We start from the raw sequence: 24,107 nt of genomic DNA, 5'->3' as shown, positions 1-24,107 counted from the left end.
AGGTTCATCCACATACTGAATCCGAAAATTGTCTTGTACACACTTAACAAATTCCTCTCCATCTAAACCCTTAACACTATGGCAGTCCCAGTCTATGTTTGGAAAGTTAAAATCCCCTACCATAACCACCCTATTATTCTTACAGATAGCTGAGATCTCCTTACAAGTTTGTTTCTCAATTTCCCTCTGACTATTAGGGGGTCTATAATACAATCCCAATAAGTTATCATCCCTTTCTTATTTCTCAGTTCCACCCAAGTAACTTACCTGGATGTATTTCCGGGAATCTCCTCCCTCAGCACAGCTGTAAGCAGCACAATGTATGCAGTTTAATTCAGCCTGAGGCTGAGAGGATGAGATTTAGGAGTACGTGAAAGTCTACAGTAAAGTTGGGCTGAATCAAGTTGGGTCGAGTGGAGGTCATGCCTGACAAATCTGTTATGATTGTTTCATTGAAACCCTACAGTGCAGAAAGAGGTCATTCAGCCCGTTGAGTCTGCACTGACCCCCTCAAGAACATCCCATTCAGAACCAGACCCCACTCGATCCCTGTAACACCATATTTATCATGGCTAACCCATGTAGCCTGCACATTCCCTGAGCACTGTGGTGCAATTTTCCATGGTTGATATGTCTAACCTGCATATCTTTGGACCGTCAGAGGAAATGTGTACAAACTCTACACAGACAGTTGGCCAAAGCTGAAGTCGAACCCAGGTCCCTGGCGCTGAGGCAGCACTGCTAACCACTGAATCAGTGATGCCCTAATTCTTTGAGGAGATGAGCAAGTTAGACAAAAGAGTCAGTGGATGTGATCTGATGGATTTCCAGAAGGCCTCTAATAAAATGCCAGACAGGCAACTCTTAAGAGGTAAGAGGCAATGGTGTTAGGGTCATGGGTAGAGGATTTGCTGACTGGCAGAAAGCAGAGAATGGATAAAGGGATCATTTTCAGGATGGCAGCTTGTGAGTAGTCAACTTCCATTGGAATCCAGGTTGGGAGCACAACTTCTCATGTTATGCATTAACGATCTGGATAAAGGAACAAAGGGATTGTGAAGTTTGCAGATGACATGAAGGTTGAGGGACAGATAGTGTTGAGGAAGCAGGAATGCTGCAAAAGGGTTTGGACAGGCAAGGAGAGTGGGCAAAGACGTAGCAGAGTGAGAGGTTATGCACTCTGGTAGGAAGAATAGAGGCATAGTCTACTTTAAACATGAACTTCTTTGGAAATCTAATGCACAAAGGGACTCAAGGCTCCCAGTTCAGTATTCTCTTCGGGTTAATATGAATGTTCACTTGGCAGTTAGGAGCAGATTCGATGGGCCAGATGACCTAATTCTGTTTCTCTATCTTATGAGGAACAAGCTAGCACAAACGTAGTTGCTGAGCCCCACATTCTTTCAGCAGGTGCTGTTGTTTTATGATTGTAGTCTTTAATAATGCTGCATTCTATCTGATACCACTGTAGCAACATTACGGACAAAGTGTTTTGTATAGTGATGGTACACCAGCAATTATTAAACTACAGGTTTCCTGTGTTGAAGGTATATTGAAATCTAGTGCTAGATTTGGAGATTTTGTAAGGTCATTGTATTTTGCAAATAATTGTAATTTCAATATTGAAGCTTTTTGCATGTTGAGAGAATCTACTGCATTTTGGTCATGGAACAGGAAATCTGAGTGACCCATCTAAATGAACAAGTTTTAGCATTTGCTCATTGTCAGCAGCCAGAAGCTCCAATTGATCTTGCATGCTCTATCATTGAAGTATTTTTCAATGCCAGTAGCTGGCTGGGACCCAGTCTGTTAAGCTTGCTGCTAGCCTGAGGGTGCTGGCATATTCATCCAGGTTAACTCAGTAAAACCAATGGTCACAATACTAAATTGCTTTGCTTAATATTGTATTTCCATTGAAGGTTGGAGGGTAAATTGACTGTGAAAATACATTAAAAGCTAAGGTTGTAGACAGGCAATGGCTAGTATTGAAAGAAATAAACTTTATGCCAAGTGGCAGAGTTCAGCTTTTGGAACTTAACGAAACAGCTATTTGGATTCTTTATTTGAATCTTCACGAGCTTTCCTTTCAAAAAAGACTATCTCAGTTGCCCAACATTTGCTAGATTTAAACTAGATTTTCAGCCAATCATGATTTAACTCTTGTCAGTTTCACAGCTAGCATTCCAATTATTTTCAACTTTGCTCCCTTTCACTTGCTTCTATCACCTTTTCTCCACTTTTTATTTAGGAACTGGAATTTCAAACTTGGTTAACATTTTGTTTGAAGTTGACAATCTCTAACCAGATCATAATAGAACGTAGAGTATAGAAAAGTACAGCACAGAACAGGCCGTTTGGCCCACAGTGTTGTGCCGAGGATTATTCTTAATCTAAAATAAAATAACCTAACCTATGCACCTCTCAATTCCTGCTATCCATGTGCATGTCCAGCAGTCATCTCTAATGCCCCTAATGATTCTGTTTCCATCACCACCGGTGGGAACGCATTCCATGCATTCACAGCTCTCTGCGTAAAGAACCTACCTCTGACGTCTCCTCTATACCTCCCTCCTAACACCTTAAAATTATGAGCCCTAGTGCCAGTCAGTCCTGCCCTGGGGAAAGTTCTCTGGGTATTGACTATATCCATGCCTCTCGTTACCTTGTATACCTTGATCAGGTCACCAGTCTTCCTCCTCCTCTTCCTCCTCTCCAGAGAAAAAAGTCTGAGCTCAGTAAACCTCTCTTCAGAAGACGAGCCTTCCAGTCCAGGCAGCATCCTGGTAAACCTTGTTTGCACCCTGTCCAAAGTCTCCGTCTCTTTTCTATAATAGGGCAACAAGAACTGGACACAATATTCCAAGTGTGGTCTAACCAGGGTTTTATAGAGCTGCAGCAATACCTCACAGCTCTTAAACTCGATCCCCTGTTAACAAAAGCCAAAACGCCATATGCTTTCTTAACAACTCTATCCACTTGCGTGGCAACTTTGAGGGATCTATGCAGTTGAATACCAAGATCCCTCTGTTCCTTCACACTGCCAAGAATTGTATATTCAGCATTCAAGTTCGACCTTCCAAAATGCATCACTTCGCATTTATCCAGATTGAACCCCATCTGCCTGTTCTTAGCCCAGCTCTGCGTCCTGTCTATGTTGTGCTGCAGCCTGCAACAGCCCTCAATATCAACAATATCTCCATCCTTTGTGTCATCGGCAAATTTACTAACCCCACCCCTTATCCTCCTCATCCAAGTCATTTATTAAAAACTACAAAGAGCTGACACCCAAGAACAGAGTCTTGCGGACACCACTCACCACTGACCTCCAGGCAGAATATTTTCCATCTATAACCACTCTTTGTCTTCTGTCAACCAACCAATTCTGAATCCAGATAGCCAAATCTCCCTGTATCCCATACTTTCTGACTTTATGAATGCTTTATGAATGAGCCTACCATGGGAAACCTTATCAAATGCCTTGCTGAAGTCCATATACATCACACCCACTGCTCGACCTTCATTGACCTGTCTTGTCACCTCCTCAAAGAACTCAATAAAATTTGTGAGGCATGACATGCCCCTCGCCAAGTCATGCTGACTGCCTTTGCCAAATAGTCAAATCCTATGCCTCCGAATTCTTTCCAAAACCTTACTAACCACAGGTGATTACTGACTGGTCTGTAATTACCAGGGATTTCCCTTTTACCCTTCTTGAAAAGAATAACAACGTTCTTCTCCCTCCAATTCTCCGGGATGACTCTCTGAGAGTGAGGAAGCAAAGATCTTCGCTAGGGGCTTAGCAACCTCTTTTCTCGCTTCCCAGAGCAGCCTAGGATAAACTTGGTCTGGCCCTGGGGACTTAGCAATCTTCATGTTTGCCAAAATTTCCAGCGCATTAACTTAATCAGTCTTGATCTGTTCAAGCCTATTTCCCAGCTCCTCAAAGTTCTCTTTCACAACAAGGTTCCTTTCTCTAGTGAAAACTGAAGCAAAAACCTCATTTAGGGCTTCCCCGTCTGCTCAGACTCCCCACAAGTTCCCTACGCTATCCCTGACCGGCCCTCCCTTCTCCCTCTTATTCCTCACGTATGAGTAAAATACCTTTGGGTTCTCCCTAATCCTTCCTACCAAGCCTTTCTCGTGCCCCCCTCCTGGTTCTCTTCAGTCCATTTCTGAGCTCCTTTTTAGTAAGCCTGTAATTCTCTAAAGCTGTGCTCGACCCTTGCTTCCTCCATCTTACGTATGCTGCTGCCTTCCTTTTGATACAAAGTTACTCTGTTCTCGTCATCCAAGGCTCCTTAATCTTACCCCTCCTTGCCTGTCTCAGAAGAACAAACTTATGCATCACACGCAACAACTGCTCCTTAAACAGTCTGCACATATTTGTTGTGCCCTTGCTCCCAATCTGCACTTCTTGTCTGATAGCGTCATAATTTCCTTTTCCCCAATTAAATATGTTCCCTTGGTAACAGCTCCTTTCCCTCTCCATGGCTATGGTAAATGAGGCAGTTATGGTCCCTGTCACCAAAGTGTTCTCCCACCACGAGATCTGACATCTGTCCTGGCTCATTGCCAAGTAATAAATCCAAAATGGCCTCGCCCCTCGTCGGCCTGTTTACATACTGAGTCAGGAAATCCTCCAGAGCACACCTGACAAGGCTCCATCTTAACCATCTGCACTAAGGAGGTTCCAGTCAATATTGGGAAAGTTGAAGTTACCTCATAACAACCCTGCTTCATCTGCATTTTTTCCCAAAATCTGCAAGCCTATGACTTCAATCTCCCTACTGCTATTTGGGGGTCGATAGAAAACCCTCTTTTGCTGTTCCTAACTTCTACCCATACTGACTCAGTAGACAAATCTTCCTTGACAACCTTTGTTTCTGTAGCTGTGATGCACTCTCTAATTAGCAATGCTACGTCCCCTCCTCTTTCCACCCTACCTGTTCTTTTTAAATGTTCTAAACCCTGGAGCATCTAGCAACTGTTCCTGCCCTTGTGAAACCCACGTCTCCATTACGACCACAACATCATAGTCCCAAGTACTGATCCATGCTCTAAGTTCATCACTCTTATTTCTCCCACTCCTTGCGTTAAAGCAGGCACATTTTAACCGATTCCTTTGTTTAATAACATAGAAAACCTTCCTGATAGATTCACTACATCCTATCACAGCCCCAAATACAACTAACCCCCTCATATGTAGCTCTGGTCCCACCCCCGCCTGCCAAACTAATTTAAACCCTCCTGGACCACGAGCAAATCTCCCACCCAGGACATGTGTGTCCTCCAGTTCAGGTGCAACCCGTCCTTCTTGTACAGGTCCCACCTTCTCCAGAAGGCATCCCAATGGTCTAAATATCTGAAGCCCTCCCTCCTGCACCATCCTCACAGCCACCTGTTAAGCTGCACTCGCTGACCATTCCTCACCTCACTATCTCGTGGTACGGGTAGCAAACCTGAGATCACTTCGCATGCTGCTCTGTAGCTTCCAATCTAGCTCAATTTTCAGATCCTCAGTCCCTTTCTTGGCTATATAATTGGTGCCAATATGTACCACGATTTCTGGCTGCTCATCCTCCCCCTTCAGAATTGTGTAAACCCAATCGGCAACATACCTTCTGGAAGTCTCGTTCCTAACCACAAAATCTCCTTTCAGTCTATCTAACTATTGAGTCCCCAATTAAATATCTACCACTAGTGCTTTTCTATTGTTCCTCCCTTCCCTTCTGAGCCACAGATCCAGGCTCCGTGCCAGAGACCTGGCAGCTTTGGCTTTCCCCTGGTAGGCCATCCCCAGCTGCAGTATCCAAAACAGTATACTTATTGCTGAGGGGAATGGGCACAGGGGATCCCTGCTCTGTCTATTGGTTCCTTTCCTCCCCCGACTGTAACCCAGCTGTCCATACCCTGTGTCTGAGGAGCGACTACCTCCCTGTACATCCTCTCAGTTTCTCCCTCGTCTCCCAAATGATCCATAGTTCAGCTCCAGTTCCCTTCTGTGTTTTTGAGGAACTGGAGTTGGGTGCACTTCCCGCAGATATGGTTGGTGGAAACGTGTCATGACTCTCACTTGCCACATTCTGCAGAATGAACATGCAACTCCCCTAACGGCCATACCCTGCTAATCTGAAAGCGCCCACAGGACTAAAGGAAGAGAAGAAAAGGGGGGAAAAAAACCTGAAAACATACCGAGTTTACAGACTCTTAGTGAGGTTCACGAAAGTGGGCGAATGGGAGGTTCTACAGTATAGGGTCTCTGGTTTAGATCTCATCCACTTAAGAACTTCCCGGCAGCACTCGCTTCTCTTCGCCCTCTTCCTTGTTGCTCTGCTCATAATGGAGGTTCAAAATGGTTCAATACAAATTTAGTGGACTTGTGTGGACCAGTGGGGTGCCATAAGGATCGGTGCTGGGTCCAGGTTCACTACTTTTTGTCATTCACATAAATGATTTGGATGTGAGCATAAGAGGGACAGTTTGTAAGTTTTCAGATGACACCAAAATTGCTGGTGGACAGCAAAGAGGGTTATCTGATTACAACAGGAGCTTGATCAGAAGGGCCTATGGCCTGAGGAGTGGCAGATGGAGTTTAATTTAGATGAATATGAGGTGCTGCATTTTGGGAAGCTAATCTTAGCAGGATTTATATACTTAATGGTAAGGTCCTGGGGATTGTTGCTGAACAAAGAGACCTTGGAGTGCATGTTCATAGCTCCTTGAAAGTGGAGTGGCAGATAGATAGGAAAGTGAAAGCAGTGTTTAGTATGCTTTCCTTTATTGGCCAGAGTATTGAGTACAGGAGTTGGGAGGTCATGTTGCTATACAGGACATTGGTTAGGCCACTGTCGGAATATTGTGTGCAAATCTGGTCTCCTTCCTATCGGAATGTTGTTGTGAAACTTGAAAGGGTTCAGAAACGATTTACAAGGATGTTGCCAGGGTTGGAGGATTTGAGATATTGGGAGAGGTTGAGTAGGCTGGGGCTGTTTTCCCTTGAGCGTCGGAAGCTGAGGGGTGAACTTAAAATTATGAGGGGCATGGATAGGATAAATAGACACAGTCTCTTCCTTGGGGTCAGGGAGTCCAGAACTAGAGGGCATAGGTTTAGGGTGAGAGTGGAAAGATATAAAAGGGAGCTAAGGGGCAACTTTTTCGCGCAGAGGGTAGTACGTGTATGGAATGAGCTGCCAGAAGATGTTGTGGAGGCTAGTATGATTGCAACATTTAAAAGGCATTTTGGATGGGTATATGAATCAGAAGGGTTTAGAGAGATATGGGCCGGGTGTTGGCTGGTGGGACGAGTTTGGGTGGGATATCTGGTCGGCATGGACGAATTCGACCGAAGGGTCTGTTTCCGTGCTGTACATCTATGACTATAAAACATGAAATAATGCTAAATCAGAAGCCCCAACTTTAAGAACATATGCCAACTCATTATATCTATGACTCTAAAGTTGGTTGAGCAAGGCCCCTTAAGTTGCCTCAATCCAAATGCTATTTTTCAGTACAATGGGAACTTATAACATGGAGAACCATATTTTTGTTGGATATGTTTGGTTTTTGTGTAGTAAGGATAAGTGAGTGGTAATTGATCACAAGACTCTTGCACTATCTCTGGCTCAGTTAACAGCGTCTCGTAGTGTGACCAAGACAAGTAGTTGAATAATTTCCTTTCTGTTTCAGGTTCATAAGATGTTAGCAGAATTTCGACTTATTCCTGGACTTAATAACCTATTTGACAAACTGATATGGAGGAAACATTCCACTAATCATGTATTGCATGGTCAGAATCAAATCTGTGACTGCAGTCCAGTAAGTATGAAACTAGTAGCAAAAGTGACAATGCAGGAGTGATTTGTCACTCATAAACTGCTATTCTCACTGGGGTCTTTTAATATGCAAACTTTCAATGTGCTCATGATATTACTGAAAAGTATTGGATGTGTTGGATTGTTGAGTGCTTAATCACTTGCCCCAATGATCACTGATCAATGGGTTCACCAGATTCGATCTATGGATGTGCTGTCATGGTGGATTGGTAAAGATCGCTGGGACTGTCTGGCAGGCAGGACAGGACATACTCAGGGATTGTGGTGGTGTTGTCTGGGAATTCTCTACAAGATATGATTCCATGAGTATGGCTGAGTGTTGCTTGACTAGGCTGTGAGACTGTTCTCCATTTTGGCACTCATAACCCAAATGTTAGTAAGGAGCACTTTGCAGAGATGACAGGGCTCTTTGGTTGTTATCTCTGGTGCTTAGGTTGATGCCAGATTACCTATTGTGCTTTATTCCTTTGTTTGAGATGCTTTGGAAGTTTGATACAACTGAATTCCTTGTTAGACCATTTTATAGGGCAGTGAAGAGTCGACCATTTTTGTTGTGGATCTGGAGTGACAAATAGGCCAACAAGAGATTTCCTTCCTTAAAAGATGTTAGTGAACCAGAAGGGATTTTACAAAAATTGAGAATGGTATCATGGTCATCAGTAATCTTTTCAATAGATATTTATATTTATTTCAAATTCCACCATCTGACATGGTGGGATTTGAATCTCTGACTTAGAATATCATAATTGGGCTTAAAATTCTGCCACAATCTCCCATTTAAAAAGAAGTTGCAAAACAAGGTCTTGTGCTCTGGGCCCAGATTTCTTTCAATTATTATCTTGAAAGAAAATTATTCACGTATGTGAAATTAATAATGCAAATGTTCTGCAGATGTGACGTTTGTGGTAAAATATGCACAGTAACATTTTTAGGTTGATGTTGTCTTAGTCAGAACTGGGTTAAAATAGTTTCTGCTATCTGCTTAGAACTCTCGACCTGAGTCATTATCTGTTTTACTCTTCACAAGCTGCCTAACCTGAGTATTTCCAGCTTTTATTTCACATTTCCAAAATCTGTGATGTTTTGCTTCTGTGTAGTTTATTTTCTGTAGATGTGTTCAAGAAGTTTGCTCACTGTTTCAAATAGCATAGACTCAAAGCATGAAGTTGGAATCTGTTGTGAAAAAGTTGGTTTGGAGTTATGGCCAGATATGTTTGATCACAGCAAAGATTTTTTTTTTGCAAATGCAATTTTTCTAATATTTGAAGTTTTTGTATTTGCACAGCGTGTATACTTGCCTGCAATGGGCTGCAAAAAATTCAAGACGACGGCTAGTCACTTCAATATTAAGTAAACTGTGCTTACATCCTATATTTTAAACAAACTGTTCTTATTGGTACTTTAGGGCAGAATGTTTGCAACTAATTTGAAGACTTTTTTTTGTAAATTTGTTTTCCACAAATATTTTTCATTATGGCAAAGCAAAGGTGTTTCAGTAAGTAACCCCTGTCACTAGAGTATTAGTTATTCAATGACTGCTATACACCCAGTCACACCTTTTTATGTTTTCTTTAAGACCTGGATACACTTTGACCCAATTGTGAATTGCTGAATCATCTATTCTTGAAAGTTTTTGTTTCCAGTCATCTACCTAAACTTTTGCTGTTTCGCTACAGGAGATTTCTCTGAAAATCCAATTCCTGAGATTGCTTCAGAGTTTCAGTGATCACCATGAGTGAGTATTTAGAAACACCCATTTCCAGTATTGCTTTGTGTTAATTGCGTTAAATCTTGTTGTGTCTAAACTTTGAAAATTAAATCTGAGTTGGATGGTATTGATTTAAATGCAGGCAGTCTGACAGTTGAGACAGATGAGTTGAGGACACAAGAACCATGCAGGTATAATGTCATTGCTGTCACTCAGTTATGGTTGAGAGGGGACCAGTTGGTAGCTCAATCTTCCAGGAATATGTGCCTTCAGGTTTGACAGGAAAGGAGGCAAGGTTGTTGCAATATCGATCGGGAAATCAATTACAGCAGTTGAGGGATGACATCTTAGGCTCCTCAAATGAAGCCAGATGGGTAGAATGTAAAAAGCGAAAAGGAGCAAGGGGTGGTTTTAGATTAGATTAGATTACATTACATTACAGTGTGGAAACAGGCCTTTCGGCCCAACAAGTCCACACCGACCTGCCGAAGCACAACCCACCCATACCCCTACATTTACTCCTTACCTAACACTATGGGCAATTTAGCATGGCCAATTCACCTGACCTGCACATCTTTGGACTGTGGGAGGAAACCGGAGCACCTGGAGGAAACCCACGCAGACACTGGGAGAACGTACAAACTCCACACAGTCGCCTGAGGTGGGAATTGAACCCGGGTCTCTGGCGCTGTGAGGCAGCAGTGCTAACCACCGTGCCGCCCACAAGTCTGACCAAGTTCTCTGAATTTTTTTTAAAGAGGTGACTGTGTGTGTAGATGAGGGCAATGCATTGAACATAGTCTACTTGGATTTAAGAAAGGCTTTTGACAGGGTCCAGCAAGGGAATCTGGTAAAGCTCAGTTAATAACAGATTGGATGCAAGGAAATTTTGGCACATTGGATCCAGAACTGGCTGAGTGGCAGAAAGCAGAGGGTTTATGGTTGAGCGGAGTTTTTGTGATCTGTTGAGGTTTCTCAGGAATCAGTGTTTGTTTGTGGTGTGTGTAAGTAATTTAGACTCAAATGTAGGAAAGTTGATCAGTAAGTTAATGGTTGATACAAAAATTGGTGAGGTGGTAAATAGTGAGGAGGATAACCGTGGATTATGGGAGGATATGGACAAACTGGTCAGATGGGCTAATCAGTGGCAAATAGAATTCAGTCTGGGTAAGTGTGAGGTGATTCACTTTGGCAAGACAAATAACACTAGGGAACATGTGAAAGGATACGAAGGAGCCAAAGGGCATGTGTGTGTGTATATGTATTTTGCTCCCTTAAATAGTGGGACAGAAATTGAGAAGGTGTATAGGGTACATGCATTTATTGGCCAAGGCTGGAACTGTATGAAAAGTAGATTAGGCTACAGCTAGAGTATTGTTATGGAATAAACATTTAAAAGGGGGGGGTATGGTTGCTCTGGAGAGGGTACAGATAACGTTTACTTCGATATTTCGTGGGTTGGAGACTCTATGAAGAGAGATTAAATAGATCTGGGGTTGTTTTCCTTGGAGCAGAGGAGGCTGAGGGGTGATATGATTGGGATGAACAGAGGGTCCCCAACTGACAAATTCAATCCCATTAGGAATGTCATTTTAAAGATCTGCCATACAAACTTCTTGTACATACAAATGCCTAATTTATATTGTCCTGCATTATGTTTCGACTTGCACACCAATCAACTTGAATGGTATCCATTCCAGAGACTGCCTGTATTAAATTGAAGGGTACAGGAAGGGTAGACAGGAAGGGATCTTTCCTTTGAAGGGATCAATGACTAGGGGACAGAGATTTAAAATAAGGAGCAGCAAGTTTAGATGCAATGTGAGGAAAGTTTTTCTCACCTAGCAGTTGGTGGAAATCTGGAACTCGCTGCTTATAAGTCTGATACAGACTGAAATCCCCATCATTTAAGTATTTGAATGTGCGCTTGTGAGCCAAGGGCAATGGGCCAAGTGCTGGAAAATGGATTAGAATAGTTAGTGGCTATTTTTGACTGGGTTAGACTCAATGGGTCAAAGGGCCTTTTTTTTTGGTGTGCTGTGGGCCTCTGATTATTACAGCGCAGTAGGTGGCCATTCAGTTTATCATTTCTGCACCTGCTCTCCAAAGCATTTTAATTAGTCCTGCCATCTTGTAACCTAGCAAGTAACATGCCAACTCCCTTTTGAATACATCAATTAAAGGTGCATCAATCATGCTCTCTGGTACTGTATTCCAAACAAAAATTGCCAAAATGTTTAAGATATACATTTTGATTCATTTACCAATTATTTTCAATTCTGTTTCCTTGTTATTGATCCTACTATAAGTGGGAACAGTCTTTCCTATCTTTGTCCAGAACCCTCCTGATTTTTGAATGCCTCTCCGATCTAATCTCTGCCCCCTATTTCTCCCAAGGAAAACAGTCATAATTTCTCCACTTTATCTTTGTCTCCTTGTCTGGAACCATTCTTGTATACATCTTTCCAATTTATTCACATCCTTCTTAAAGTGTGACACCCAGAACTGTACAGAATACCTGAAGTGATGTCAAACTTGTGTTCTATATAACACAGCAGCATAAATTCCATACTCTTATATTGTGTTAACCACTGTGTCCTGTCACTCAGTCAACTCTGTATCTATGTTTCATGCTGTTGCTTTTGTATCATGGACCTTAACTCCCAGTCTGTTGTACAGTAACATGCATGTGTCTTTTGGAAGTTCATGTATATCAACAGCATTGCTTTAACTCTTCAAAAAATTGTGCATAATTTTACCTTGCAAAATACATGCTGACTTTCTTTAATTAACCATATACACCATGTTGACTGCTTTATCTTCATCCACCTGTTTGGATGTGGATATTAATTTGTCCCAACTTGTAGTTTCTATATGTTTCCCCATCACCGATGTAAAACTGATTGGCCTGACTGATTTTTCTTTTTGAGCAAAGCTGTAATTTGTTGCAGTCCTCCCATCTTCTGGCACCACCCCAATCTCGGGAGGACTGAAATTTTGTTAGTCCCTGCAATTTCCATTCTCACTTCCCTCCTTGTTCATCCTGCACTTGATTTATAGAATACCGACTCAAAGGAAAAACTACCATATGTGCTGCATGAGTGGGGAGTGCTGATTTGGCAGTGGCCTTGCCGTTGGGAAAACATTGCAGGGCTAAGGGTGACTGAGAAATGATCTGATCATTATATAATTATAATGCAGAATCACTTTGATCCCAATTTCTGTTTCAAGGTTCTCTATGGTTGACTACAGCAAACCTATCTTCATTGGTCACATACCCCTTGGGGTTCTGACAGTTCCATGTCATATAAAATTGGCCTTATGGGGCCCCAAGACATTTTATCACTGTGCAACTTGATGTGTCAAAGCTATCCTGCATGATGGTGGATAGCCTGATCACATTTTTTTTTGCTGTATGTGATGCAAAATTGTGAGTACCTGAAAGATAGTCTTGAAAAGTGCTGACTCTATTCCTGGAAAGATAAAGCATTTTAAAACAGCCGTTCATTTGTTCATTGGTCAGAGCATTGTCTTGAGAAATCAGTCAAGCTGCCTAGTTTCAAATGTAAACAAAGTCTAGCTGTTAACTGCCAATAATCATTAATTGGTGCATTCTCCATGAAAAAGCCTCTATCAGAGTCCACTTGACAACCAATTAGCACTCCTTTCATGCAGTACAAATGTTGGTTTTCTCCTTGAATTGGTATTCTTCTGAATTATCCAGATGAGTGCAAGATGAAAAACTTTGAGAAAATGTTTTTTCTGCAGTATTCAAGTTCTTACTACTGAATGACAGCAATGTCTCTGTATCTATGAGACTGCACCTCCTCCAGTCCCAGTGCTTTTATGTCTCTGATCGTGTTTTCCGGGTCCTTAAGGGGGAGGGGGAGCAGCCCGAAGTCGTGGTCCACATTGGCACCAATGACATAGGTAGGAAGAGCGCTGAAGATGTTAGGCAGGCTTTCAGGGAGCTAGGTTGGAAGCTCAGAGTTAGAACGAACAGAGTTGTTGTCTCTGGTTTGTTACCCGTGCCACGTGATAGAGAGTCGAGGAATAGGGAGAGAGAACAGTCCCCAGAAGTTTTATAATATTTTCCGCAGTTTGGACATTTAAGTAGTCTCTAATTAATGTGAGATACTTGATGGAATGTCAAGTCCCCCGAAGTTTAAAAACATTTTCCGCCATCTGTGCAATTCTAAGATCTGTCCACAGTGTGAAGACATTGATGGCTCAGCAGTCCCTTAGCGTTTTTACAGCACTTCCCACAATCATTGCGCTGAAATGGTCTTACCTCAGTCTGAATGACCTGCTACTGCTGGAGCTTAGATGACCGAGTGAACATTTCCAATACTCTGAGCAGTTTAATGGACTGGTATTTGTACGACAGCATCGGTGAGTTTCCAGGTCAGACAGGCAAATTAGTTCCTCCCACAACCACAACTTTTCCTCGGTTTCTCCACAGTGCGATTACATTTATGGTTGTCGACTCACGACCTCGTGTTCACTCAGGTAAACTTTTAATTTCTCATCCTTCCATTGAAATCGCTTGATAGTTTCCCATTTGTCTAATTCTGTCATCTTCTCCAGCTCTCTCAAGCAGAATTAGGACTGGCCGAACCATGATACCCACATCCCATTAATGCATTTATAGCAGGAAATACCCTCTGGCATATCTGTCCTGCACTAGTACTGAACTTAGGAGTATTCTTGACTTAAACTGCTCATATTTTGGTGTCCACAAATTTCAGCTGCCAAGACCATAAGCTGTGCAATGTCCTTATTAAACCGCTTCCCCTCCATTGTTCTCTTTAATGTACTGCTCGAAAATTGCATATTTCACCATAACATAATCAGTCACCTTTCTTGTATTTCATTATGTGACAATGCAAAAGAAGTTGCTTGACAACAATCCTGAAGAATAGCTTTAAATTTTCTGTAATTTGAAAAGCCCTAAATTGTTAAAAAATATGCGAGTAATTATTTTGGGCACATATTGCATCATTATCACCTCATTTAAGCTCCTGCCCTAAAGGCAGGCAATTTCCAGGGGATGTTTAGCTGTGCAAATCTCATTTAGAGAGTCAGTAACAATAGTAACAATATAGGAACAAGAAGTAACAATAAAATGATAAAGACAGTGTGGCCTGGTATTGGAAACTGAGCAAGTTAGACAATGTCACAGTGGTGAGCAGAAAGTAAGAAATTAAACAAAACAGTCGTTGGAAATCAACTCGGATCCACGATAAAGGCGTCACTCCGCTCTGAGAGACATGTGAATTTCTCACAGATAACTGAGAACAACATGAGATGCTCAATTTTGTAATTCATTGGTTAAAACACTGATTTGATTTCATTGTTGGTGGAACCTGCAGTTCGAAGATATCACAAAGCCTGGCATCAAAGGAAGCTATCACTGATTAGGAGAATTCCTGGAATCAGGGTGACGTTATTGTGTAATTGCCAGAGCATGGTAACATTACATAAACATAGAAGGTTTGGGTCTGCACAAACCATTAATGAATACTACGCATGTCAGGATCCATGAGAAATATAAATGAACATTTACTAGATTGGATCAAGGAATGAGGGATTTTAGAGAACTGTATTGCAGAGAGCAAAGGAGATTGAGGTGAGATTTGATGATGGTCTCTCGGTTTATGATACATTCTGATAGATTAGATATAAAACAGCTGCTTCGATTCGCTGCAAGTAAAAGGCACACCAGTTAGAGATATTAGGCAAGAATTACTGGGAGATTTAAGGCTTGAAATTTATATCAATTTTATTTTACTCAATATTCAAAGTCAAAGACCAACAACATACATAGTTTAAAGTGCCATGAATGAGGTAACGCGCTCAGATTTTGTTATGCTATCTGGTGCAAGATTCCGATCTGCAAGTCCTCTTGCAACATTCTGTAAAATCAGTTTAAAAAAATTACTGTCACTCCAGGAGACAAACTCAGAAGATACAAATATTTCTCTAATGTCAATTTTGCTCTCTATAGAGGCTTCCCTATTCATTCTCTGTAATAAGTGTTGTAAATTCAATTCCTGTCTTTCCAGGAGAGACAAGCTCAACCTTATCTTTCCAGGTACACGATAACCGTGAATGTGCACTGCTGTCCATTCCCTGCTCAGAAGATGGCTCTCTTTCATCGACGCGTGGCACTGAGTCAAGCCTACAGTTGTTCTTTTATGTGAGACAGGGACCGATTATTTATTTATTCGGGATTTCCCACATCCGAAAAAAGATTACAAATCCTTGGATTCCAAACCTTGAGCCATCGCCTCTCTGTTCTGCATCATTATAATCTTTTGTGGAGATGAGATAAATTTGCTGCTCTTCAGACTTGATCCCATTGTGCATGCTCGAAAATGTGGGGGCAGGAAGACAATGAGCATCTAGTGATCAATCCTGTGTAGAGGGGACATTCATTGCCGCTGGTTATGCTGGGTAAACGTGCACCTTTGTGAGATCAGATTATTCAATTTTGAATTACTTACTCATTATCGATGGAAATTCAATCATACTCGTGGACTTAGAGATGAGAATGGAGATTACAAAAACAAATGTTGTTGAAGTTAGTTAATGGAGTTGTCGATGGAGTGCGAAAGAGACAGCATTGGCAATTTGGAGGAGCACATCATTGGAGGAGAGAGAAACAGTGCCGAGTGAGAAACAGATAAAAGTGAGTCAGTGGGTGGGTCGGTGAAAAGGGAAGGAACCTGTAAGATGACCGTGCAAAGAAGTTGGGCTGGGTACATGTGTAATAGACAATAAGGAAAAGAGAGGGAGCACGAGACAGGCAGAAAGAATGGAAAAGGAAAGGGAGGGTGAAGAAGAGGAACAATGATTTTTAAAGGAGCAATAATAAAATTGATGAGTTGTTTTTTCCTTTATTATTCTCCAGGTGCAAATTGTTACCTTCTGCTCAATCAAGTTATATTCTTTATTAGCCTCCGAGTTCCTTCTCGTATATTGCGACTCTTAACTGTACTTTTAATGGAATAAATGTTATCGTAAATATATATTGCAATTAGATGATACCCCAGTACTAATCCCGGCGACACAGAGACTCTCTCAGTCTGGTAAACTGAAAATGAACCAGTCAGCCTGATACTCCGTTTCATTATAGTCAGGCATCTGTTCATGCTGATGTGTTAAGCATGTATTGAAAGCTGTGTTCAAATCTATGCACGAATCTTTTTCCACGTATGGAGTCAGCTATTACAAGGGGGCATAGCTTTAAATTAAGGGGGGGTAGGTATAGGACAGATGTTAGGGGTAGGTTCTTTACAGCGAGTCGTGAGTTCATGGAATGCCCTGCCAGTAGCAGTGGTGGCATTTAAGCGGGCATTGGATAGGCATATGGAGGATAGTGGGCTAGTGTAGGTTAGGTGGGCTTGGATCGGCGCAACATCGAGGGCCGAAGGGCCTGTACTGCGCTGTATTCTTCTATGTTCTATGCTTTATCAATTTTAAGAGCAAACATTCTATCCAATGCCTCGTTATCAATTGTGAATTCTCCCAGTGACTCAAATTAACTTGCTCCATGGTCTGTGCAGCATCTTCCCTGGCAAGGACAGATGCAAAGCACTCACTAAACAATGAGGCTATGTCCCTGCTTCCATGTGTGAAACTCCTTTTTAGTTTTATGTTGGCTCCCAGTCTTTATCATACTCCTTCTTTGTTTCTCCTTTCAATGCCGCGTATGTCCATCCTGGTTATTGGTTGTATTTTCTACCTGACATTGGTCATAAGCACACTTTCTTCTTTATCACCATTTGAATCTCTGGTAGCTTTGAAAATCTAATACCGCTATGGAAGGTGGGGAAATTTGGCCCCACTTTTGAAACCAACCAAGTAGATTGAGAAAGGATAGGGAAGGAAACTGCTGGAGGTTGACAATTGAAATGTGGAACTTATTCAAAGAACAGCTACTGCGTGTCCTTGTTACATATATTTATATGTCAGGCAGGGAGGAAGTGGTCGAGTGCGGGAGTGTGGTTTATGAAAGAAGTTGTATCTCTTGTTAAGCAGAAGAAAGCTTGTTCGGATGAGACATGAAGGCTCAGTTAGGACACTTGAGAATTAGAAGTTAGCCAGGAAAGACCTAAAGAGAGATCTAAGGAGAGCCAGGAGGGGACATGAGAAGTCATTGGAAGATAGGATCAAGGAAAACCTGAAAGCTTTCTATAGGAATATCAGGAATAAAAGAGAATGACTAGAGAAAGATTAGGGCCAATCCAGGGCAGTAGTGGGAAGTTGTGTGTGAAGTCCGAGGAGCTAGGAGAAGCGCAAACTGAATATTTTTTGTCAGTATTCACACTAAAAAAAGACAATGTTATCGAAGAGAATACCGCAATACAGGTTACTAGACTAGACGGGATTGAGGCTCACAAGGAGGAGGTGTTAGCAATTCTGGAAAGTTTGAAATAGATAAGTCCCCAGGGCCGGATGGGATTTATCCTGGGATTCTCTGGGAAGCCAGCAAGGAGGTTGCAGAGCCTTTGGCTTTGATCTTTATTGTCATTGTCTATGGAGGATAGCAAATGTTGTCCCCTTGTTCAAGAAGGGGAGTAGAGACAATCCTAGTAATTATAGACCAGTGAGCCTTACTTCGGTTGTAGGTGAAATGTTGGGAAAGATTATAAGAGATGGAAATAATTGGATTAGGGACAGTCAACATGGTTTTGTGAAGGGTAGGTCACACCTCACAAACCTTATTGAGTTCTTTGAGAAGGTGACAAAACAGGTGGAAGAGGGGAAAGCGGTTGATGTGGTGTATATGGATTTCAGTGAGGTGTTTGATAAGGTTCCCCACAGTAGTCGATTGCACAAAATATGGAGTCGGGCGTTGAGGGTGATTTAGCGGTTTGGATCAGAAATTGGCTACGTGTAAGAAGACAGAGGGTAGTTGGGAAATGCTCATCCTGGAGTTCAGTTACTCATGGTGTACTGCAATGATCTGTTTTGGGACCACTGCTGCTGTTAATTTTTTTTTTAAATGACCTGGATGAGGGCTTAGAAGAATGGGTTAGTAAATTTGCGGATGACACTAAGGTCAGTGGAGTTATGGACAGTGCTGAAAGATGTTGCAGATTACAGAGGGGCATAGATAAGCTGCAGAGCTGAGGGGTGTCAAATGGAGCTTAATGCGGAAAAGAGTAAGGTTATTCACTTTGGAAAAAGCAACAGGAATGCAGAGTATTGGGCTACTGGTAAAATTCTTGGTAGTGTAGGTGAGCAGAGAGCTCTCGATGTCCATGTACATAGTTCCTGAAAGTTGCCTCCCAAGTTAATACGGTTGTTAAGAAGGCATGTGGTGTGTTAGCTGTTATTGGTAGAGGGATTGAGTTTCAGAGCCATGAGGTCATGCTGCATCTGTACAAAACTCTAGTGCAGCGCACTTGGAGTATTGCGTACAGTTCTGGTCACTGAATTGTAGGGAGGATGTGGAAGCTTTGGAAAGAATTCAGAGGAGATTTACTAGGATGTTGCCTGATATGTGGGGAAGTTTTTGAGGAAAGGCTGAGGGACTTGAGGCTGTTTTCGTTAGAGAAGGTTGAGAGACATATAAGATAATTGACAAGTTAAATAGGGTAGACAGTGAGAACCTTTTACCTTTGGTGATGGCTAGTATGAGGGGACATAGCTTTAAATTGAGGGGTAATAGAGGACAAATATCAGAAGTAGTTTCTTTACTCAGGGGCGTGGAGCGCACTGCCTGGACTCATCAACTTTAAGGGCATTTAAATGGTCATTGCATAAACATATATGGATGAAGATGGAATAGTGCAAGATAGATGGGCTTCAGATTGGTTCTCCAGGTTGGTGCAAATTCGAGGGCCAAAGGGCCAGTTCTGCACTGTAACGTTCTATGTTCTAAGAAAACCTAGAGGAATCTACATCTGAAAATGTTAGTAGTATCATTCCTCAGAACCAATGATGATTTCTTAACTAATAGACTTGTTCCAGGAAGTCCCAGTAGCTTGGTGTGAAAATTCATTGCTTGTAAAGCTACAGGCTTTTCATAACCACGGCTTTATCAGTATGGGTAGGTAGAAAATATTGTTTATAAACAGGTTCAAATTATTGTATATTCTTCAAATACTAATGGTGCTCTGGAGGTTGTCATATGTTTATCCCCACTTCTGTTTTAGTTATATTTTAATACTTACACACCATGAAAATATGAAATTGACTTTCCCATTAACACCTCTGAAATTATCAACTTATCAACTCTCTCTGCTCTGTGCTGGCCTTGTGCTGAATGCTTTTGACTTCTCCTGTCTGAATATTACTTTCACTGTAAAATTTGAGTTTGGTGTGATGTAAAAGCACCAGTCCCTTGGATGAGTGCAAGTTTCTGACTTAATAGCCTTTCGAGCAGTGTCCAATCACTGACACCTTTCAAGTCCTCCAATAGATTTCACAGTAAAACTTACAAGTGGAATTGACTCCTGACATTTTCTCCTTTCATGTGACCACTGTTGTTTTGGGTTTTCAGGAATAGGTATCTATTATTGAACAGCCAGGAGTTGAATGAACTTGGTGCAATCTCACTCAAAGCTAATATTCCTGAGGTAGAAGCAGTTGTTAACACTGACAGGTAAGTTGACTTGTTATGCATGTGAAGATCGGCCTTTACAATGCTTAAAGTAGTAAAATGCATCCATTGATTCTGTCCTAATCTGGATTCTGTCAAGAAATATGCTCTGATTTTAAATTAAGATGCAGTTTGACTTAAAATTAAGCAAACCACCCTATTTGGGTGAGTATCCAGCTTACTGAGGACAGTAACAGCATTGTCTAAGCAAGTGGCAGGAATTTTTTAAACTCCTCAGTTGAATCTTGTGAAAACAGTGGCGATGATCTGGAGAAGGTGGTGAGCCACTTGTCAAAATACTGGCCTTGTTCTGATAGCTGTGATGTTAGTATGGTTAGTTCATTTTGGCATCTGCTTAAAGTATTCTGTCTCCCCGATATGGATTTTCATGGTTTTGCAAATGATGGTTGCAACAAGCCATGCGAATGAAGGTTTTTAAGGTAGTCATTGCTTCTGTGTCTGGTAAAAAATGGTACCTCCTGCAGACAATCCAGACTGGACTTTATTTATGACCATAGGCTACTTGCACTACATATTATTGGAGAGAACAGTTTTGGCTGGTATTGGGGAGTTGATGGAAATGGGAGAAATGTATCAAGATAGTGTGGAAGCAATTGAGAATTTGGTCTTGGTCATTGTATATATTTGCCTTTGAATGACATGATCAGTTATTGAGTTAGCTATGAAAAAAGTCTGCATTCCCCTGGTTTTCAGCCTGGTGTCTCTCAATTTGGAGTGGTCTAATTCTTAATAAACTTGCTGTTTTCTGACATTCTGTGAAGTAATTTTAAAAAAATGGAAGATGCAGATGGAACCTGAACTCTGGATGCAGGAATGGTAACTTCATATTTTTAACTTTGAAGGGCTCTTTTATTGTATTGATCCCACCTTTTTGAGGAAGAATGGCCATGTTAGACCCACCTGCTCCAGATTGTCACAAAATGAGTTGGTTTAATAAAGATATCTGCAGCATTTGACGTAATAACGAAAAGCCCGTTTCTGAAGTTAACTGATCTGGGTTAACTATTCGATCACCTGGAGGCAATAAATAGTAGGCCATGTCCAGTCAATGAATAAATTAAATCAGCAAAATATCAAAACTTTTTTCCCAGGGTGACTGCCCAATTTACTCAGTATTGTAGCTGCACAAGCCAGACAACACCCAGCAGATAAATTGAATGTTACTTGTATACATGAAGATTATGGCCAACTTAGAAGTGGGAAACTCATCCTTTTAAAGCTACTGTAATACTGTGTGAAGCAGTGTGCTCTGATTTTTAAACTGAAATTATAAGTGAGCAAAAAGTTTGAATCACGTTTGTTTTCACAGAACTCTGATTTGTGATGGGAAGAAAGGACTTCTGACAAGGTTATTACAAGTGATGAAGAAAGAACCTGCAGAATCCTCTTTCAGGTAGCTTTCGCAGAAACTGATGGTGAATTTATTATGACTCCTTCCCTTTCCATGTGTTCATAAAGAACATCTCTTGGAATCTCTTCTCTCGTGTTACCAGCAACAGATACTGGACTGATGGGTCTACGATTACATCTCTGGTCTTGTTTGATTTTGAAATTAGTTTTAAGAGACTCTCTAATAATGGTCAAGGGGGTTCCATTATTTTTATCACTCTTGGATGGATGTCCATAACTAGAGCTCTTCAATTTTGAACTTTTCTGTTTCTCCAGGATGACGTTAAATATTCTGTTTAATAATTATTTAAAAGCAGGTGGTTTACATCTGAACATAACCATCGGCTATAGGACTGCAGACTGATGGAAAATAAGTGGCTGAAAATGGAGCTAACAGCTATAAGTAATAAGTACCAATCTCTGATTCCTATTCCTTTTCATGCCAAGCATGTAGTTTAGGATGGATTTGTATTGAATGTTTAATTCCTGTTGTATCTATGTAGAATGTTTATTGAAAAACAGGTCCTGAAGCTTGGTAAAGGTGTTAAGAGTTTATGACCTCCATCGTCTCAGACTGTGAACATGATGACCTCAATTCTCCATTTCTGGAGTTATTTTATTATGGCTGAGGCAACAATGTATTATAATTGCAAGGTTTTACTCTAGTAAATTGAATTGATGGTAAAATGCACACTTGATTGATGGCCAGTGCTAGCAGAATGTGTATTGCCTGTGTAACTAGACCCAGTAGGTGATCCACTTTCAGGAAAGTCAAGCAGACAATAGCTAAGGAATTAAACCAGTTGAATTGCTATTCTTGTTACTCATTCCCGGCAGATTCTGGCAGGCAAGAGCAGTTGAGAGTTTTCTACGAGGAGTGACTTCTTATGCTGACCAGATGTTTCTTTTGAAACGTGGCCTGCTGGAGGTAAGTCAAACTTTAAGATGCAAAATGGTCAAGCTGCTGGATGGTGAGAAGAATTTCTTGCATATTTCAGTTTGCACAATTAGACCAAATTAACCATTCAAATGTGTTTAACTTTGCTTCTTTTACTAGTGTGCAGAATGGAGTTTGTTTTTATTTTTGCTGAGTGGGGTGTGGTGTCACTGGATGTGCATGGGGTAGGAGGGGGTGGTATTCGGCAGGGCAGAGGGATTGGTGTGGCCATTGACAATAGACAATGGGTGCAAGAGTAGGCCATTCTGCCCTTCGAGCCTGCACCACCATTCCATATGATCATGGCTGATCATCCTTAATCAGTATCCTGTTCCTGCCTTATCTCCATAACCCTTGATTCCACTATCCTTGAGAGCTCTATCCAACTCTTTCTTAAATGAATCCAGAGACTGGGCCTCCACTGCCCTCTGGGGCAGAGCATTCCACACAGCCACTACTCTCTGGGTGAAGAGGTTTCTCCTCATCTCTGTCCTAAATGGTCTACCCCATATTTATAAGCTGTGTCCTCTGGTTCAGCACTCACCCATCAGCGGAAACATGTTTCCTGCCTCCAGAGTGTCCAATCCTTTAATAATCTTATATATCTCAATCAGATCCCCCCTCAGTCTTCTAAACTCAAGGGTATACAAGACCAGTTGCTCCAATCTTTCAGCGTAAGGTAGTCCCGCCATTCCAGGAATTGACCTCGTGAACCTACGCTGCACTCCCTCAATAGCCAGAATGTCTTTCCTCAAATTTGGAGACCAGAACTGCACACAATACTCCAGGTGAGGTCTCACCAGGGCCCTGTACGGCTGCAGAAGAACCTCTTTGCTTCTAACTCAATCCCTCTTGTTATGAAGGCCAGCATGCTATTAGCCGCCTTCACTACCTGCTGTACCTGCATGCTATCTTCATTGACTGGTGTACAAGAACACCCAGATCTCTCTGCATTGCCCCTTTACATGAATTGATTCTACTTAGGTAGTAATCTGCCTTCCTGTTCTTGCCACCAAAGTGGATAACCATACATTTATTCACATTAAACTGCATCTGCCATGCATCTGACCACTCACTTAACATGTCCAGGTCATCCCTGTAATCTCCTAACATCCTCCTCACATTGGTTGATGTGTCCCTGTACACCATCTGGCAAAAGAGAATGAAGTCCTCACTCCTGTCCTCTAGAAGTGTGAGCATCTGCCAAATGGTGGTCGAACAGCTCTGCTGGATGTGAAAATGTCCGCTGCTTATAAGTCAGAGAAAAACTTGGAGAATCAGAGGATGAATATCATTTCAAATTCTTTTGAATGTGTCAACACTTATGTTGGCTTAAATTTACTTGATGAACTGAAAAATGTGTTGCTGGAAAAGCGCAACAGGTCAGGCAGCATCCAAGGAACAGGAGAATCGACGTTTCGAGCCTAAACCCTATATCAGGAATGAGGAAGGTGTGCCAAACAGGCTAAGATAAAAGGTAGGGAGGAAGGACTTGGGGGAGGGGCGTTGGGAATGCGATAGGTGGAAGGAGGTTAAGGTGAGGGTGATAGACCGAGGAGGGGTGGGGGCGGAGAGGTCGGGAAGAAGATTGCAGGTCAAGAAGGCGGT

General features: G+C 41.8%; 1 protein-coding gene across 2 annotated transcripts in view; it reads left to right on the top strand.

The window, feature by feature from the left end:
* LOC122560343 (short transient receptor potential channel 4-associated protein-like) overlaps positions 1–24,107 on the top strand; it is a 95,558-nt gene that overhangs the window by 43,930 nt on the left and 27,521 nt on the right. For both annotated transcript variants that reach the window (XM_043710992.1, XM_043710990.1), the window contains exons 10-14: positions 7,687–7,815; positions 9,509–9,567; positions 20,054–20,155; positions 21,483–21,566; positions 22,400–22,490. In XM_043710992.1, the coding sequence (XP_043566927.1) occupies positions 7,687–7,815; positions 9,509–9,567; positions 20,054–20,155; positions 21,483–21,566; positions 22,400–22,490 (465 nt within the window). The remainder of the gene's footprint in view (positions 1–7,686; positions 7,816–9,508; positions 9,568–20,053; positions 20,156–21,482; positions 21,567–22,399; positions 22,491–24,107) is intronic.

The sequence above is a fragment of the Chiloscyllium plagiosum genome, chromosome 20 (genome assembly GCF_004010195.1).
Source record: "Chiloscyllium plagiosum isolate BGI_BamShark_2017 chromosome 20, ASM401019v2, whole genome shotgun sequence".
Lineage (NCBI taxonomy): Eukaryota > Metazoa > Chordata > Chondrichthyes > Orectolobiformes > Hemiscylliidae > Chiloscyllium > Chiloscyllium plagiosum.
The sequence above is the reverse complement of the archived record's forward strand: the minus strand, read 5'-3'. Positions and strand labels throughout refer to the sequence as shown.